Source organism: Salvelinus fontinalis, chromosome 28 (assembly GCF_029448725.1).
Source record: "Salvelinus fontinalis isolate EN_2023a chromosome 28, ASM2944872v1, whole genome shotgun sequence".
Taxonomy (NCBI): domain Eukaryota; kingdom Metazoa; phylum Chordata; class Actinopteri; order Salmoniformes; family Salmonidae; genus Salvelinus; species Salvelinus fontinalis.
In genome coordinates, this window is record NC_074692.1 from 5,091,904 (window position 1) to 5,109,591 (window position 17,688).

The 17,688-nt window shown below is 41.4% G+C and overlaps 1 protein-coding gene across 1 annotated transcript in view; it reads left to right on the plus strand.

Moving 5' to 3' along the window:
• The first annotated feature begins 289 nt into the window (after positions 1-289).
• LOC129825866 (uncharacterized) overlaps positions 290-17,688 on the plus strand; it is a 40,489-nt gene continuing 23,090 nt past the window's right edge. Inside the window, exons 1-5 of the mRNA XM_055885994.1 lie at positions 290-361; positions 1,469-1,777; positions 2,089-2,151; positions 2,551-2,613; positions 8,667-8,976. Of these exons, the coding sequence (XP_055741969.1) occupies positions 1,564-1,777; positions 2,089-2,151; positions 2,551-2,613; positions 8,667-8,976 (650 nt within the window). The 5' untranslated portion in view covers positions 290-361; positions 1,469-1,563. The remainder of the gene's footprint in view (positions 362-1,468; positions 1,778-2,088; positions 2,152-2,550; positions 2,614-8,666; positions 8,977-17,688) is intronic.

A 17,688-nucleotide genomic window follows, 5' to 3' on the forward strand; every position in this document is an offset into this window, starting at 1 on the left:
CCACTTTGCCGCTATAGTCCTCTGCAGGCAAACAGTTGCAACATTTAATGTCCGGGCAGTCCACATTCTCCCTGAATAAAGCAAAATAAACACAGTTCCTGCAGCGTTGATAACATTCAATATCAACCTCCATTTCAGACTGCCGAGCCAGCTAGGCTAGCTGGGTTTCCGTGTCTCACTCTTTTACATGGAATCTGGCAGGATCCCGGGACAGATTTTAGCATTCACAGCAACTGAGACCAACTGAGTCACGGGATCCAAAATCAAAAAGTATATCAAATCAAACTTTACACTGTCACAACTTTACAAAAACAATAAACCGAGGTCTCTCGTTCAGCAACATACGTCGCGCTCAGATGACGTGAGTATGACCAGGAGTTGGTGTTTGTGTGCATACATTTGTGTGTGTGCTTTTGTAAAAGGAATTAAGGGATCATTTTTCTGTTGATAGAAATTATTAATGGAGAAGAACATGTTGCATTCTGTTACTTGGTCAACCTTTCCAGAGGTGTCAAGCCCATTGAAGGTACAGGGGTACGTGCCCCCTTAGATTATATCAATAAAATAAATATTATAAAGCTCAAGAGTTATGCTTAGATTTGCAAAAATAATTGACCTAATATTATTAAGCATAATGATTATGGTTTTAGATTGCAGGAAAAAGCTGTACTCACCTACTTTGTGCCCCCTCAGATATTTTGGGTGCATGAGGCCCCTGAACCTTTGTACACTTAAGACAAGCCCTGCCAAACACAGTGCAGACTACTTTTTGACAAGGGAATTTTCACTGTGTATGTACTTGAATTTTGGATCTGGCACGAAACTTTTTGTGACAGGTAAGATATTCATTCCTCTGATTTTCAGCAGATAAACAAAGCGGTAGTCATTAGAAATTAATCTATATGTCTAATCAGTTTCCAAAATAATTGAGAAAACATCCTGCAGCATTGCTCCACAAATATGCATTATTCATTATCAACTCATGTTCGAAAAAATTATTATGAATTTGAAAGCCTGTTATTAGCCTGTAGAATTGATCATTCTGATTTTCAATGATGCCATATGAACAATTTACAGTATGTTGCATGTCCTTACTCTTAGAGATATACACCCTCAGTTAAATGTGTGATAGAAATGTAAAGTAATTTGATATGGGGTAAGAATGTTGAACTGTTTAGTAATCTTATGATTTAAATGATATTGAAAGTTTAATTTACATTATATATGTATATATACATTATATAGAAATAAGATATTCCAGAAAGGATATTTCTTATGAAAAAAAAAATCTAGTTCATTTTTTTATGTATGTAATTAATTGTTTACTTGAATATAAACAGTAAAGCTGGATATAAAACAAATGCTGTGGGACATCATGATTCAACAGACTACCTCTGAAGTCTGGCAACTTGTGTGTGATGTCCCTTTAAAGAAGACTGTAAATGTTATTGTTTCTCTTGAAAATCAGACAACAATAGTGTACAAAAACCCAAAGTGACGGTCTACCCAGCGTCCAACCCTGAGCCAAATGGGAAGACCACCCTGCTATGTCTGGCTAGGGACATGTTTCCAGACTTGGTCAAGATTTCATGGAAGATGGTGGGTGAAAATGGCCGAACAGTAGAGGTACCCAAAGCAGAGAGGGGAGAGCTGGAGCAGAGGGAGGAAGGACGGACGACCAGTATGATCATCATTGATAAAGACAAGACATACAGGAACAAATACAGCTGTTCTGTGGAGCATGAAGGGGGCCCTCAAAATGTTGACATACCAGAAGGTAAAGACAATCATTGAAATTGTTTTACATTAGTTTGTATTATTCATGTGATATGTATATGTTTATATGAGTAGGCAGTCATGTCATCTGAAAATGGAATATTACCTTTTCAAAGTAAAAAAGAAACGCCTAGCCCACATAAAAATTGGACTGACACTTGGTAATTGCACAGGAATGTTGTCTAGTTAGTTTCGCAAGTTTAAACAAATCTTGTTTTTTTGTGTAACTATTAGTCTATCCCTGACAGTAGCCTACATAATGCTCTGAAAAAAAGTATTATTTATTGTGACCTTTTTACATCTCGTTCTCAGAGGAACCAACTGAAGCTTCTCCAACCACCATGGCTGCACCAACCACTTTGCAGGTTACCTATGGTAAGATGTATGTGTATTTACTTCGTGCAGGGTTGGGGTTAAATAAATAAAAATTAAATCTTGTAATATTTATTTATTTAGCATTTTTTTATGGAATCATGTGTGCATTCGTCTAAAAATGGCGTATCACCGTTTCAAAGGTTAAAAGAAAGTACATAACAATTGGACTCACACTTGTTAATTGCATAGGAATGTTGTGTATCTAGTGGTTTCATAAGTAAACAAATAACCTTTATTTGCATAGGCTAACGTTTATCCCCAATGCAATCTCCAAAGAAAACAACATAACTTGCCATAACTGTAGCAACAGAGATATGGCATGGCTGGGAACTTTTTAATTATCTGACAGTAGATAATGCTCTGCTTTTTTTATATGATCTTGTTCCATCTCATTCTCAGATGAACCAACTGAAGCTCCTCAAACCACCATAGGTTCACCAACCACTCTGCAGGTTACCAACGGTAAATATTTAAGTGTATTTCATTCAGTTTTGGGGTCTAATCAAATAAATAAAAGGTGGAAAAAATATATAAATTAACATATTTAGATATGGTGAAGTTGCATTATTCAGGAGTGTAATATGGTTAGATGAGAAGTGGTTGAAAAGTGTGAAAAAAGTGATTTAATGTGATATTCATGGTAAATTTGAGGTGTGGAGTAAGAATGATGCTTTGCATGGCCACATCCAAAGGTAAGGGGAGAATTTTTTGTAAAGAGAAACATTTTGAATCTCGTGACCTGCGGAGAGATGGCACTGTCTAATGAATCTAAAAACGTTGAAAGATCCAGGTTTTGTGAGATCGCATTCACGATAAACGCTGCATATGTCGGCTTAATTGTAAATAGCCGACAATGTGCAATCAGATCGATTCAATTCTTTGGCGGGTTAAAATCAAATCAAATTGTCACATGCGCCGAATACAACAGACCTTACAGTGGAATTCTTACTTACAAGCCCTTAACCAACAATGCAGTTAAGAAAAAATATCTAAAAAGATAAGAAATAAGAGTAACAAATAATTAAAGAGCAGCAGTAAAATCACAATAGCAAGGCTATATACAGGGGGTACCGGGACAGAGTCAATGTGCAGGGGCACCGGTTAGTTGAGATAAATGAGGTATAGGCATAGCGGCTTTTAAAGGCAATGTTCTGGTGATCGCAGAGATATCATTCATGGTAAACGTTGCATATGTTCGGCTTGTTCGGAAATGGCTTTAAAAACCGCATTGCTTATAACCCATGATCGGATTGAATCTTGTCCTTACTCTTAAATGTATGTATGATCAATATTTTATTTACATGTTTTATACAGAAACAACAGAATACAACAAATACAAAGTAATAGGACCCAGCAAACTCATGAAAAAAGAGAAGAGAAAAAAAAAAACAAGATGACAGTAAACAAAAAACAACAGAAAACTGGACTATATTCAAATGAAATCACTGGCTAATTTTCCGGCCTTACTCTTTCCTTTTCCCCAGATTCCTTCAAGTCCATATGCAGTCTGAACTTGGCCTCTGTGGTTTACACAGTGATGATAGTGAAGAGCATGGTGTACTGCTGTGGGCTCTCTTTCCTGCTGCACTACAGGAACATGCGATGTAGACCCAAAACCTGTAGACACATCCATTGAAAGGATAACCCTATATATTGTGTTTCCCTCCTTAAAATGAATATCACATACTATTTACTATTTACTATCACATACTATTTACTATTTAATACTATCTATTTACTTGATGATTGTGGGAGCCACCCACTGCAGACACTTGAATACGGTTCAGTTAAGGAGAGCAAATCTTGATGGTAGAAATATGATTGAAATATTGACAGTTTTATTAAAGTTGCCTTGCTATATGTCATAGCGTCAAATTACTTTTTTACAAAATCTGTATTAGATTTTTACAAAAATATTTACCTAATTATCATATGTATTTCTTTAAATATGTCGTTATTAAATATATATACCCTTGAGTTCTCAATATGTATCATCATGCAAAATAATATTTAGTAACTTGTCGTGTGTAATGAAGTGTATTTTATCTCAAGTAATTAGAGGTTTCTGACAGTATTTCATATCTTCATTCAATTTTTTCATTCATTTGCCATGAATATTAGAAAATCTAGCTTTTTTTGCTTTAAAAAACTAAATGATGAGTGCTTATTGAGCAAACAAATTGATGATTTTTTACATTGATACAAAGAGGTTATTTGTTTTGTTTTACCTTAATACATACAGCTTGTATGAAAAGTGGCATTTTCCTTGTGTAACACAGCCTTTGTAGTGAGCAAAGTTTCTCAAAATAACCATATCCTTTCAGATGGGGATGGGTTTAATTATTGCTGTCTTCATGAAAGAAAAGGTAACATGGTTCTGCAATGTATTGTATAGTCTCCATTTTGTACAGTTCTGTGCTCTTTTGAATGAGGAAACTGTCACCATAATAAAAAATTAAGGTTTCTTAAAACCCCCAAAACATTGTATTTCTTATAAGATCATCTTTTCTTATTTAAGAAAATGTTATTTTATTGAATCGCATCAGAAGCGGAACAATAAGATCATAAGATCCCGTATTCTCTATTTTCAACCTGTTTGCTTAAATTTGCATGTTCTGACGCAGGTGTTGAGCCTATAGACTCAATACCGGTGGGAAAAAGTGGTTGATATGTTTCTTTGGTTTATTAATGAAAGGTGAAATGGTAGTTACTGGAAACAAGATACAGCTGCATAACCGAAACAACATATCGTTGCTTAACCCCAGCTCAAGCGTGTGATGGGTTTTTGGTTAGTCAGATTTTCTGGATGTTTCATTTCTCTGTGTGTTTGGGTATTGCCATCAAATTTTTGAATATGACAGTGATGGGCAGAAAAGACGATTCCATAATGTTAGCCTATGGTTCGTGCATTTGTAGAGTTGTAGGCCTATGACAAAACAACCTCTTCATAATTCTGTTTATGTGTACTTTTTACCTTAACAACAAAATTATTTTTCCAACACTATTTCCTTTGTGTAAATTGTGAGAAATGTGTAGATATATTCATATTAAGTTAGATCTATAGTTAGATCTTTACTCTATACTAAGCCTAAACATAAAATAATTCACTTGTTTAGAGAGAACATTTTAGATAATTTTTGAGTAAAGTAGTAATATGTTTACTGCTAGCAACTTCACTAGCAGTAAATGCTAGCAGGCTAGCTAATTAGCATAAGCTGCTAGGAGTACTAGCTAGCACCATTACTATCAGATCGTCTGAGGTAAAATACATTTAAGAAAAGATAACGTAACTTAATTTCAGTTGTAAATGTTTCCACTAGTGACTGATAGCTTTACAGTTAATGCACCTTTATTGCCTTTTCGCTATTTTACAAAGCATGTTATGTCATATAGCTAGATAACTCTCTACGTTTTTAAGAGAGAGCTTTTCAAATGACATCTCTTCCCCTGTTTTCAGTCACAGTTGGGTACTGGATTAGGTGTGAGCAGTGCAGGAGGTGGGCTAATGAGTTGTGCTCCAATTTCACTGGGGATAGGTTTTTTGTGACCTACAGGTACAAATTACAATTGTGCAATAGCAGAGCATAAGAGAGTTGCCACATCAATGTTATACTGACTTAATTAGTTAAACTGTTGACATTAAATGTTATTTAATGTTATTATTTATATGTAATTTTAAAGTCTGCTGGGATTTAAAATCGTGCATTTTTTAAATCATATTCAGTGCAATTGTACATAATGGATTGTATGGAAAGGAAAAACAAAGAAAGAACAAATAAAATGTATGTGCAGGTGAGTGAAAAAGAGGGACAGTTACCCCAGTACTTAAAAACCCCACAGTTTTCCAAAAACAACATTCATGAAATGAAACTGTAGCCATTTATTTCCCTTTATAGTTGAATCGCCTAACCATAACATTCATCCACATACAATGTTTTTCCCAACATTGCTTAGACATTGTTCTTAGCAGGGGCTACTTACCCCCTAGTACACTATAATTCGTTTTTAACATGTCTTTTTACCAGGAAACGTGTATGAGTATCACAATAAGTAGCCTAGTAAACACAGTAGAGGTATTTTAAGTTAGTTTCCATGTTATTATCATGTTATTACCCATTTATTTTGTGCTGTAATGTAAAGTGTTACCCAAATGCCTTTTTTTTCTCTACACTTCCAAAGAAGGCCCTTTAACAATATGGTCAACTGTTACATTTGATTTAAAGCCAATGAAATTCCCACAACAACTATATATAATTCTATAAAATAAATGAAGAATACAATTTTCACTTTCATCCAAAAAACAGAATACTAAGACGAGTAAAACCAATAATAAATTCATAAAAAGCTAGTCCACAGAATTACAACATTGAATTAACAAGAAATGTCTTTCTTGTTAAAATGTGGTAGGTATCTGTTACTTCCTTAACCCACACAGGCTTGCCACTGAAAATGAACTTGGCGTCTTAAACGGGTGAACCTTATTATTTTACTCTGCTGAATAAGATAGGAGAACACTCTCTTATCAATGTAAAACAACAAGGCTGGGATATAGTCTCATTGTGCTTTGTCAGCTACAGTATTGACAGTTTGTTAGCTACATGCAACAGGATGCTTTATGTTGTTTGATCAGTGACAGATATACGTTTCTGGTATAAATGGTATATTAAAATGCTGTAAATTAATAGTAACATAACATCAGTGATAGCAGATAATCTAGCCAAAATCAATGGTCCCGATTCATAAAATGGAAAATCAGATCCAATCAAGCTTAATTTGCATAGCACATTTTAGACATGGATGCAACGCAATGTGCTTCACAGGAAGAATAATACCTCTTGGCAGTGACCAGCCGTTTTCGTATATCCATGCTGATCAAAGCTTAGTCTTCTAGCTATAATTATTGAATGCACCACTACCAAATCTTATGAAGCTACCTGTAGCTGTCTGCAAAATCAAACAACCTTTTCCCCTCTCTGTATGCTAATGAATATACTATTTGTTATGTTTATTGGGAATCAAAATTGGGGTGGGGCGGCAAGTTCTATCTGGGGGATCCATGCCCGGCATTGCAACCCCGTAGAGCTGTTTTGCAGATTCTTTACCCACATGCTATGAGGCTTTTAACATGAACACCTAGTTGACATTCATCATGATGTGCTGCTTTAGTGTCTGTGTGTTCTTGTGTGTTTTTTTGTGTATTTATTGTGATGTATTATTGGCTGGTGCAATCAAATTTACCCTTTGAGGGATTTATAGTACTATCTTATCTTATTTAATAATGCATTATTGGGTTTTACTGTCATCCATAGCTGTCTTTTACATTTAGTGGTCATTTCTCCAGGTTCTCCCCAGCTAGTTATCAAATATTGTTGGGATAATCATTCTTGGTTTATCGCAGATTGCCCTTTACAGGATAAAACAGGCATTCTTAGAGTTATCTATTAATTAGTTGTCATCTTTCATTAGGGCTGTAGTTATCATGAAGCATTAGGTTAGGCAATATTTTAGGAGTGTACTACATTTTAGTATAGCAGTGTGTTGTTCTTTGCTCAGATCACCTCGTCATTACTTATAACTTTGGAGAACTGTAAACCATAAATGGTATAGAAAAACGTTAATAACAGAAAATCAGTGATAGCAGATCGTCTAGCCAACTGTTTCCATTCATAAGACTGAAAAGATATAGCCATTGGTGTCTTACTTGAACCTTTTCTCTATTCAACTTTTTCAAACCTGAATTATAGGCTTATGTTTATCACCATCTTGTGGAGAAAGAGACAGGGGAGCAATGTCAGTATTAAAGGAGCAGTCTGGGATTGGTACAACAACAAAAGTTAGCATGACCTAAAACAAGAAAACACCTAGAATGTATCACTAAGCTAGCAATGATACATCTGGTAGAAAGACTATAATGGTTGAATTGACAGTGAATGTGTGCGTCCCAATAATATCTACTTTCTCCTTAAGGTTCACTATTTCCCACAAGCATTGAATGAGTTGAGGCATGAGCCACCATATTTTGTTCAAAGCAGTGACGGGAAGTGAACAAGTGCACTCTTTGAGAGGAAGGAGAAATAAGTAGATAATATAAATGGAACATACCACTTTTCAACAACCACAGGAAATCACATCACATTGGAGGAGCAGTTAGAAACCACAAGGCCCAACTGACAGTGTTTCACCTCACATCATCTCTGCTCCAACTAAACACAATTATCTTCAGGTTCAATAGAGGACACATCAGAATCATCATAGACATGTCTCTAGGCTTTGTGGTCATTCTTTATTCACTTTATTTAAGTAAGTGTTTGTCCATCCATCACTTACAATATATATATTTTTTTTCCTTCAATGCACCCTGGCAATGGAGCAACTGGAAATTACTTGCGGAAAATGTTCTCTCTGCCTGAATTTAGTCTATGATTGATGCAACGATTGTGGACACGTAATTACTTATAACTTCTGCTAATGTATTTTTGTCTGAGTGTGTTGTTGTTGTCATTCTGTCATTGCAGTGTCAGTGGCAGGGCAGAAATTGGACCAGCAGATATCATGGACTAGGACACAGGGACAGGCTGTCTCCTTCAGCTGCAAAGACAATGATCAGTGTGGATCGTATGTCTTCTGGTACCAGAAGAAGGAGGGAGAACCCTTTACCTTTATTCTCGAAATCCAAAAGGATGACTGCGCTGTCGATGCAAGTTACAACCATCCTCAAAAAGATGACTTCTCAGCAACAATTATGAATAACAACTGTGATCTAAAAATCCAGTCTGTTAAAGTCTCCCATTCTGCCACCTACTACTGTGCCTGCTGGAACCCACAGTGACAACCAATCCATTCACCCTTTACAAAAACTCTGTGGTTTTAGTCAATCTGTGAATTTATAAAAAATAAAAAACATAATCAGAGGAACCTTTTTAGATGTCTCTCCCAGCTGGTGTTTCACCTCTCATCTTCATAATCAACTATATGATAAAAACCATACTTCAGTAAAGATCTGTGAAATAAATTTGACTTTATGTGATCATTTCTTATTCACACTGATATTGTTCAATGTTATATCGAACACCTAGCTTTTCATTTCTTAAGAACATATTCACCGAACATGGACTGTGGTATAATAATATTCTCTCTTTTTCTGGGTAAGTGGTTTATCCAACCGGTATCCATATATTTGAATGTAGTAACTCTACTGTGAGTTATTTGGTGATCCACTTCTGTTTTACAGTGGCTGCTTCAGGACAGCGGCTACAACAGGACCTGATGTCGGAGACTAGGAGAGAAAGACAGTGTCCCCATCGGCTGCAAAGTTTCTGGTTAGTGTTTCGGTAACGTAGTCCACTGGTACCAGAAGAGAGAGTGTGAACCCTTCACTTGGATTTTATACATTGATTTTGATGACAATTCTGTCACCTCAGATACCACTCATCCTTAGAGAGTGGATTTCACTGTTGGGAGGGAGTCTGACTCCAGTAAGCTGAATATCCAGTCAGTTAAAGTGCCGCATTCTGCCATCTATTACTGTTCTTGCTGGGCCTTGGGACCACACAGTGAGAACTGAAGTGACATAATAAGACGTTAGAGTAATGAGAGTGTCTTTCACAACTTCAATTATGCATTATGTGCAGACATTGGGCAGAGGTTTGTGTGCTATCTGGGTATATCGGAAATATAGGATGGCTAAGGGGTGATCTTAGGCACGGCAGAGTTGAAACGCCCAGTGATAGGTTGGTCCTGGCTGACGATACTCATGGATCAGCAATATTGATTGTGATTCAGGTACATTACACAGATGATAGGCGGAATCTACCGCACATCCATAACAGATTCGTAATTTCTTAGTTGACAAAGAAATGAAATAAACACAAACCAACGGACTTTACACAAATACACATTTATCCCACAACCTTTCCCACCCACAGGATCTGCTTAGTTAGGTACTTATGTTAAAGTGAAGATTTTATACTGTCAAGTGTTAATATTCTCAGATGATGCACCAAGCGGTCGAGAGCTTGCCAGTTCAAATTGAGCTACAGTATGTTCAAGTTGAGCTACAGTATCCTCTTGGCTGCTGTTAGGACGGCAAGCCAAATCCTTGTCTGCCTCTATGTTAGGTTCATCGAAGAGTCATCATTAAGAAGTAGCACATGGGCCTTCCGTGTGGCACAGCAGTCTAAGGCACTGTATCGCAGTGCTAGAGGCGTTACTACAGACCAGGGCTCATTCCCGGGCTGTGCCACAACTGGCCATGGCTGGGAGTCCCATAGGATGGCGCACAACTGGCCCAGCGTCATCCGGATTAGGGGAGGAATTGGCTCGGGGGGCTTTACTCGGTACATCGCGCCCTAGTGACTCCTTGTTGTGGGCTGTCAAGATTGATATTGGGGAGAAAAAGTGGGGTAAAACTAAAACATTTTAAATACGTAGAACATTGGGTGAGACATGGGATGGATGTATACAAGTTGCCTAATAATGATGAAGCCACAGATTGCCAAAAGGAGAAGACCTCTGGGCACTCCCGGATAGTATGAATGGATGTGCCAGGAGTACCCTGGGGGCGGAGCATGCAGACAGGGGTTGTGTTTATGTTCATCTGAAAAAGTTTTGGGGGAGTCATAATTGTTGTGGGTGATTTGGGTTTCTCTCGTTGTAACGGTGTTCCTCCTCCTCTTCATACGAAGAGGAGGAGTAGTGATTCGACCAACATGCAGCGGGTTGTGAATACATAATGATACTTTATTAACCAGACGAAACTAAACACACAAAGAACACTTGATAAATTTACAAAACGAAGTAGACAGACCTGAACGAGAGTACTTACATAAAACACGAAGCACGTAGGAACAGGTACAGACTATAACAAACGAACGAACAAATGCCACAGTCCCGTGTGGTGCGCAGACACAGACACGGACGACAATCACCCACAAACAAACAGTAAGAACAACCTACCTTAATATGACTCTCAATCAGAGGAAACGTCAAACACCTGCCTCTAATTGAGAGCCATACCAGGCAACCCAAAACCAACATAGAAACAGAAAACATAGACTGCCCACCCAAAACTCACGCCCTGACCATCAAACACATACAAAACAACAGAAAACAGGTCAGGAACGTGACAGAACCCCCACCTCAAGGTGCGAACTCCGGGCGCACCCCTAAAACTCAAGGGGAGGGTCTGGGTGGGCATCTGTCCGCGGTGGCGGCTCCGGCGGTGGACGAGGACACCCCTCCACACTGTCTTTGTCCCCCTCCTTAGCGTCCTTTGAGTGGCGACCCTCGCCCCCGACCATGGTCCAGGAACCTTCACTAAGGCCCCTCCTAGATAGAGGAGACAGCTCAGGACAGAGAGGTAGCTCAGGACAGAGAGGTAGCTCAGGACAGAGAGGTAGCTCAGGACAGAGAGGTAGCTCAGGACAGAGAGGTAGCTCCGGACAGAGAGGTAGCTCCGGACAGAGGGATAGCTTAGGACAGAGGGACAACTCTGTACTAATGGCAGCTCCGGACTGGGTGGCAGCTCCGGACTGAGTGGCAGCTCCGGACTGTAGGGCAGCTCCGGACTGTAGGGCAGCTCATGACTGTAGGGCAGCTCATGACTGTAGGGCAGCTCATGACTGTAGGGCAGCTCATGACTGGAGGGCAGCTCATGACTGGAGGGCAGCTCATGACTGGAGGGCAGCTCATGACTGGAGGGCAGCTCATGACTGGAGGGCAGCTCATGACTGTAGGGCAGCTCCTGACTGGCTGGCGGCTCTGGCAGCTCCTGACTGGCTGGCGGCTCTGGCAGCTCCTGACTGGCTGGTGGCTCTGGCAGCTCCGGACTGGCTGGCGGCTCTGGCAGCTCCGGACTGGCTGGCGGCTCTGGCAGCTCCGGACTGGCTGGCGGCTCTGGCAGCTCCGGACTTGCTGGCGGCTCTGGCAGCTCCGGACTGGCTGGCGGCTCTGGCAGCTCCGGACTGGCTGACGGCTCTGGCAGCTCCTGACTGACGGACGGCTCTAGCGGCCCGTGGCAGACAGACGGCTCAGAAGGCGCTGGGCAGACGGATGGCTCAGAAGGCGCTGGGCAGACGGATGGCTCAGAAGGCGCTGGGCAGACGGATGGCTCAGAAGGCGCTGGGCAGACGGATGGCTCAGAAGGCGCTGGGCAGACGGATGGCTCAGAAGGCGCTGGGCAGACGGATGGCTCAGAAGGCGCTGGGCAGACGGATGGCTCAGACGGCGCTGGGCAGACGGATGGCTCAGACGGAGCTGGGCAGACGGATGGCTCAGACGGAGCTGGGCAGACAGGCAGTTCAGAAGGCGTTGGGCAGACGGCCGACTCTGCCCTGCTGAGGTGCACAGTAAGCCTGGTGCGTGGTGCCGGAACTGGAGGTACCGGGATGACGGCACGCACTTCAAGGCTAGTGCAGGGAGCAGTAACAGGGCACACTGACCTCTCGAAGCGCACTATAGGCCGGGTGCGTGGTGCCGGAACTGGAGGTACCGGGATGACGGCATGCACTTCAAGGCTAGTGCGGGGAGCAGGGACAGGACACACTGACCTATCGAAGCGCGCTATAGGCCTGGTGCGTGGTACCGGAACTGGAGGTACCGGGCTGAGGGCACGCACCTCAGGGCGAGTGTGGGGACAAGGAACAGTGCGTACAGGGCTCTGGAGACGCACATAAGGCTTGGTGCGTGGTGCCAGCACTGGTGGTACTAGGCTGGAGACACGCACCCCAGGGAGAGTGCATGGAGGAGAACCCGGGCTCTGAAGACGCACAGGAGGCTTGGTGCGTGGTGCCAGCACTGGTGGTATTAGGCTGGGAACACGTATCTCAGGGCTAGAGCAGGGAGCAGTAACAGGACGCACAGGACTCTGGAGACGCACAGGAGGCTTGGTCAACTCACCAATACGTTCATTCGGACGGATGCCGTGCCTCATGCACCAAACCAGTACATCCCTCATATCTTTCTCCTTCAATTTCTCCATTAGCTCCTTTACAGTCTCTGCGTCACTCACCTCTAACTCCGCCCTCACCGGCTCCTTATGTAAAGCAGGAGGAGTTGGCTCAAGTCCCCTGACTGACCCAACTATATTTCCCGAGAATCCTCCCCCCAAGAAATGTTTGGGTTTGACTCACGGGCTTCCAGCCTTGTTTCCGTGCTGCATCCTCATATCGCCGCCTCTCCGCTTTCGCTGCCTCCAGCTCCGCCTTGGGGCGGCGACACTCCTCTGGTTCTGCCCAGGGTCCTTCTCCGTCTAGGATCTCTTCCCATGTCCAATCCTCCTTGACCCACTGCTGCTGTCGTTGCTGTCCGTTAACCCGCTGCTTGATCTGGGTTTGGTGGGTGATTCTGTAACGGTGTTCCTCCTCCTCTTCATACGAAGAGGAGGAGTAGTGATTCAACCAACATGCAGCGGGTTGTGAATACATAATGATACTTTATTAACCAGACGAAACTAAACACACAAAGAACACTTGATAAATTTACAAAACAACAAAACGAAGTAGACAGACCTGAACGAGAGTACTTACATAAAACACGAAGCACGTAGGAACAGGTACAGACTATAACAAACGAACGAACAAACGCCACAGTCCCGTGTGGTGCGCAGACACAGACACGGACGACAATCACCCACAAACAAACAGTAAGAACAACCTACCTTAATATGACTCTCAATCAGAGGAAACGTCAAACACCTGCCTCTAATTGAGAGCCATACCAGGCAACCCAAAACCAACATAGAAACAGAAAACATAGACTGCCCACTCAAAACTCACGCCCTGACCATCAAACACATACAAAACAACAGAAAACAGGTCAGGAGCGTGACACTCGTGGAATATCTAATCAAAGGGAAGAGAGACTGCAGATTCTTTCAAACAACACTTTATTATAAGATTTGCAAAAATGGAGAATCAACTGTCCACTCAACAGTCAATAGTTGAAAAGCTCAATGAACAATGCCGGTTCAATGCTTTTATAGAGAAAATACATACAACCCCTTTCTGTATACGTGACAGTCAGCAGATAGTGTGTAAAAGGTCATTTGTTGTCTGTGTAAACTCAAGATAGCACAAGGTTGATAGCTCAACCGTCTAACTGCAATCACAACAACAAACACCATATTGTACTCCTTTCTGCAAGCTTCCATACATGTGACTTTCTGTAGATAGTAAACCCACAGGATTTCACAGGGCGAGACAAATAGACACATCTCAACATCAACTGTTCAGAGGAGACTGCGTGAATCAGGCCTTCATGGTCAATTGCTGCAAAGAAACCACTACTAAAGGACACCTATAAGAAGAAGAGACTTGCTTGGGCCAAGAACCACAAGCAATGGACATTAGACCGGTGGAAATCTGTCCTTTGGTCTGATGAGTCCAAATGATATTTTGGGTTCCAACTGCCATGTCTTTGTGATACGCAGAGTAGGTGAATGGATGATATCTGCATCTGTGGTTCCCACCGTGAAGCATGGAGGAGGAGGTGCGATGGTGTGGAGGTGCTTTGCTGGTGACACTGTCAGTGATTTATTAATAATTCAAGGAGCACTTAACTAGCATGGCTACCACAGCATTCTGCAGTGAAATGCCAGTGGGACTATCATTTGTTTTTCTATAGAACAAAGACCCAAAACACCTCCAGGCTGTGTAAGGGCTATTTGACCAAGAAGGAGAGTGATGGAGTGCTGCATCAGATGAACTGGCCTCCACAATCGCCGAACCTCAACCAAATTTGGGATGAGTTGGACCGCAGAGTGAAGGAAAAGCAGACAAAAAGTGCTCAGCATATGTGGGAATATCTTCAAGACTGTTGGAAAAGCATTCCACGTGAAGATGGTTGAGAGAATGCCAGTACTGTGCAAAGCTGTCATCAAGGTAAAGGGTGGCTACCTTGAAGAATCTAAAATCTATTTTAATTGTTTAATACTTTTTTGGTTACTACATGATTCCATGTGTGTTATTTTATAGTGTTGATGTTTTCACTATTATTCTACAATGTAGAAAATAGTAAAAAATAAAAACTGAGTAGATGTGTCCAAACCTTTGACTTGTACTGTATATCTTCACCAAATCTATGTAAACCTGTAATGTTCCTAAAGATGTGAAAAGTTATCCCCCTCTATAAACCTGGGGATCCAAGTTATTTTACAAATTATCATCCAATATCTGTACTGCCATGTTTTTCAAAAATCCTGGAAAAATTGGTGTTTAAGAAAGAGAATGTTAAAACATTTAAATCAACACTGCCTTCTACATGAGCACCAATGTGATTCTTGTAAAAACTACTCCAAAGATATGGCTCTTTTGCAACCTGTGGATAAAATCTTTACAGCCCTTAACAACAATGAATACGCCCTTGGTATCTTTTTAGGCTTCTCCAAAGCGTTTGACACGATTGATCATGAAATATTACTTTCTAAATTGCATTATTGTGGTTTTCATGAATATACATATAATTGGTTCTATAGTTATGTTTGTGATAGATAACAAGAAGGGTGCCTTGACCAACAAGAATTTGGTGAAGAGTTGGAGAGTCTGCTGGGTTCATCTTTTTGGCCAGATCGTACTATTACGAATAGCGAAGGGGGGGAACCAAGAGCGGACTCAGAAGAGGAAGCCGGGAGGAATGCACAAAAAGGTTTATTGATCACAGAGAAATGGGTAGTGCAGAACCGGGGTAGCTCAGATGAGATGCAAAAACCAGGAGTGTAGAGTGAGGTTGGAGTTGGTTGAGTAGAACTGGGGAACAGGTCCTGAGGGGAATCCAAGGTAAAGGTGGTGAGTGATATCCAGAGCAAGGTGGTTGGTGGTGAGATGTGGAACAGGAGACAGGAGCCAGAGACAGAGCGGTAACTGCAAGGAGAGGACAAAAATGGTGTAAGGCAGGAAACGAGCGGAGCAACAGGATCTTGAGAATAGACAAAAGGCTAGACTGATACTGACTGAGCAGAGATTACGATCTGGCAGCGTGGAAGTGGCAGGAAAGAGCATATATAGAGGTCTTAATTTATGGGACGATTTGCAGACAGACAGACAGACAGACAGAGAGACAGAGAGACAGAGAGACAGAGAGACAGAGAGACAGAGAGACAGAGAGACAGAGAGGACAGAGAGGACAGGGAGAGCTGAGAGAGAGAGAAGGAGAGAGAGAGAGGAGAGAGAGAGAGAGAGAGAGGAGAAGAGAGAGAGGAGAGAGGAGCGAGAGAGAGAGAGAGGAGAGAGAGAGAAGAGAGAGAGAGAGAGAGAGAGAGAGAGAGAGAGAGAGAGAGAGAGAGAGGAGAGAGAGAGAGATAGGAGAGAGAGAGGAGAGAGAGAGACGAGAGAGAGAGAAGAGAGAGAGAGAGAGGAGAGAGAGAGAGAGAGAGAGTGAGAGAGAGAGAGAGAGAGAGAGAGAGAGAGAAGAGAGAGAGAGAGAGAGAGAGAGAGAGAGAGTGTAGTGTACATTGGTTATTTTCTTTTTCATGTGACAGTGACATGGGATATGTGACAGACCAAAGTAGGATCAAGTATAGCATTGTTGTGCATCTGCAGCTGGCAGTGTGCAATACTCATATTTTTCATATCCAACCCATTGTTGTCATTTNCATATTTTTCATATCCAACCCATTGTTGTCATTTACCAGATGAAAAATTATAGATTTTCATAGTTTTACTAACAGTGAGGTTGATCTAGTGCATTGTCCTATGCAGCAGTATGGTAAAATCTGTAAACCATGCCCACTCTTTCCCAACCCCATAAAATCTTAACTTGATACAGTAGGAAGTCGTCAATTATTTGAGTGGTGCCACAGTCTTGGAATAGGACTTTAATTAAACAAATAAAAAATATTATATCTGGTCACTATAGTAATGACATGGGCTAGAACTGTTGCCTCAGCATAAAACCTGTTACAGATCGATGGGAAATAGAGAAATGTGGAGTTTACAACCCTCCCTATTGATACTTTTTCCACATGTTGCTGTGATTTATATGATGGCTGTTTGTGCCCCCAAGAATGCACAAGAGCCTGCCTGCCTGCTGTGAACAGGCTTGGCGCTGTGCTCGCCACTGACTCCCTTCTTCTCACACAGTTCATGCACGCCTCTCCCGTAAAACAGAAGTCTACATCAAAAGTAAAAAATGAGGACCTCGAACAAGGATACACCTAGAATGTATCACTTAGCTGAGTAGTATTGATACATCTGGTACAAAGACTATTATGGATGATTTTAGAAAGTGAATGGGTGCCTCCCAAAAATATCTCCTTTCTCCTGAAGTGTCCACTACTTCCCAAAAGCATTGAATAAGTGGAGGCATGGGCTAGTGGCATTTCCACCATATTTCTTTCAAATCAGTGAAGGGAAGTGAACAAGTGCACACTTTGGGAGGAAGAAGAGATAAGTAGAGGTTTTAAAAATAGGTTACATTTTAATCAACATTCCACGACGTACAATATGGCATTGTTGACAGAACAGATGGTTGCAGCTCAGCAATGTAATTGGAACATAGCCCTTGACAATGACCTCAGGAAGTGACGTCAGATTGGAGGAGCAG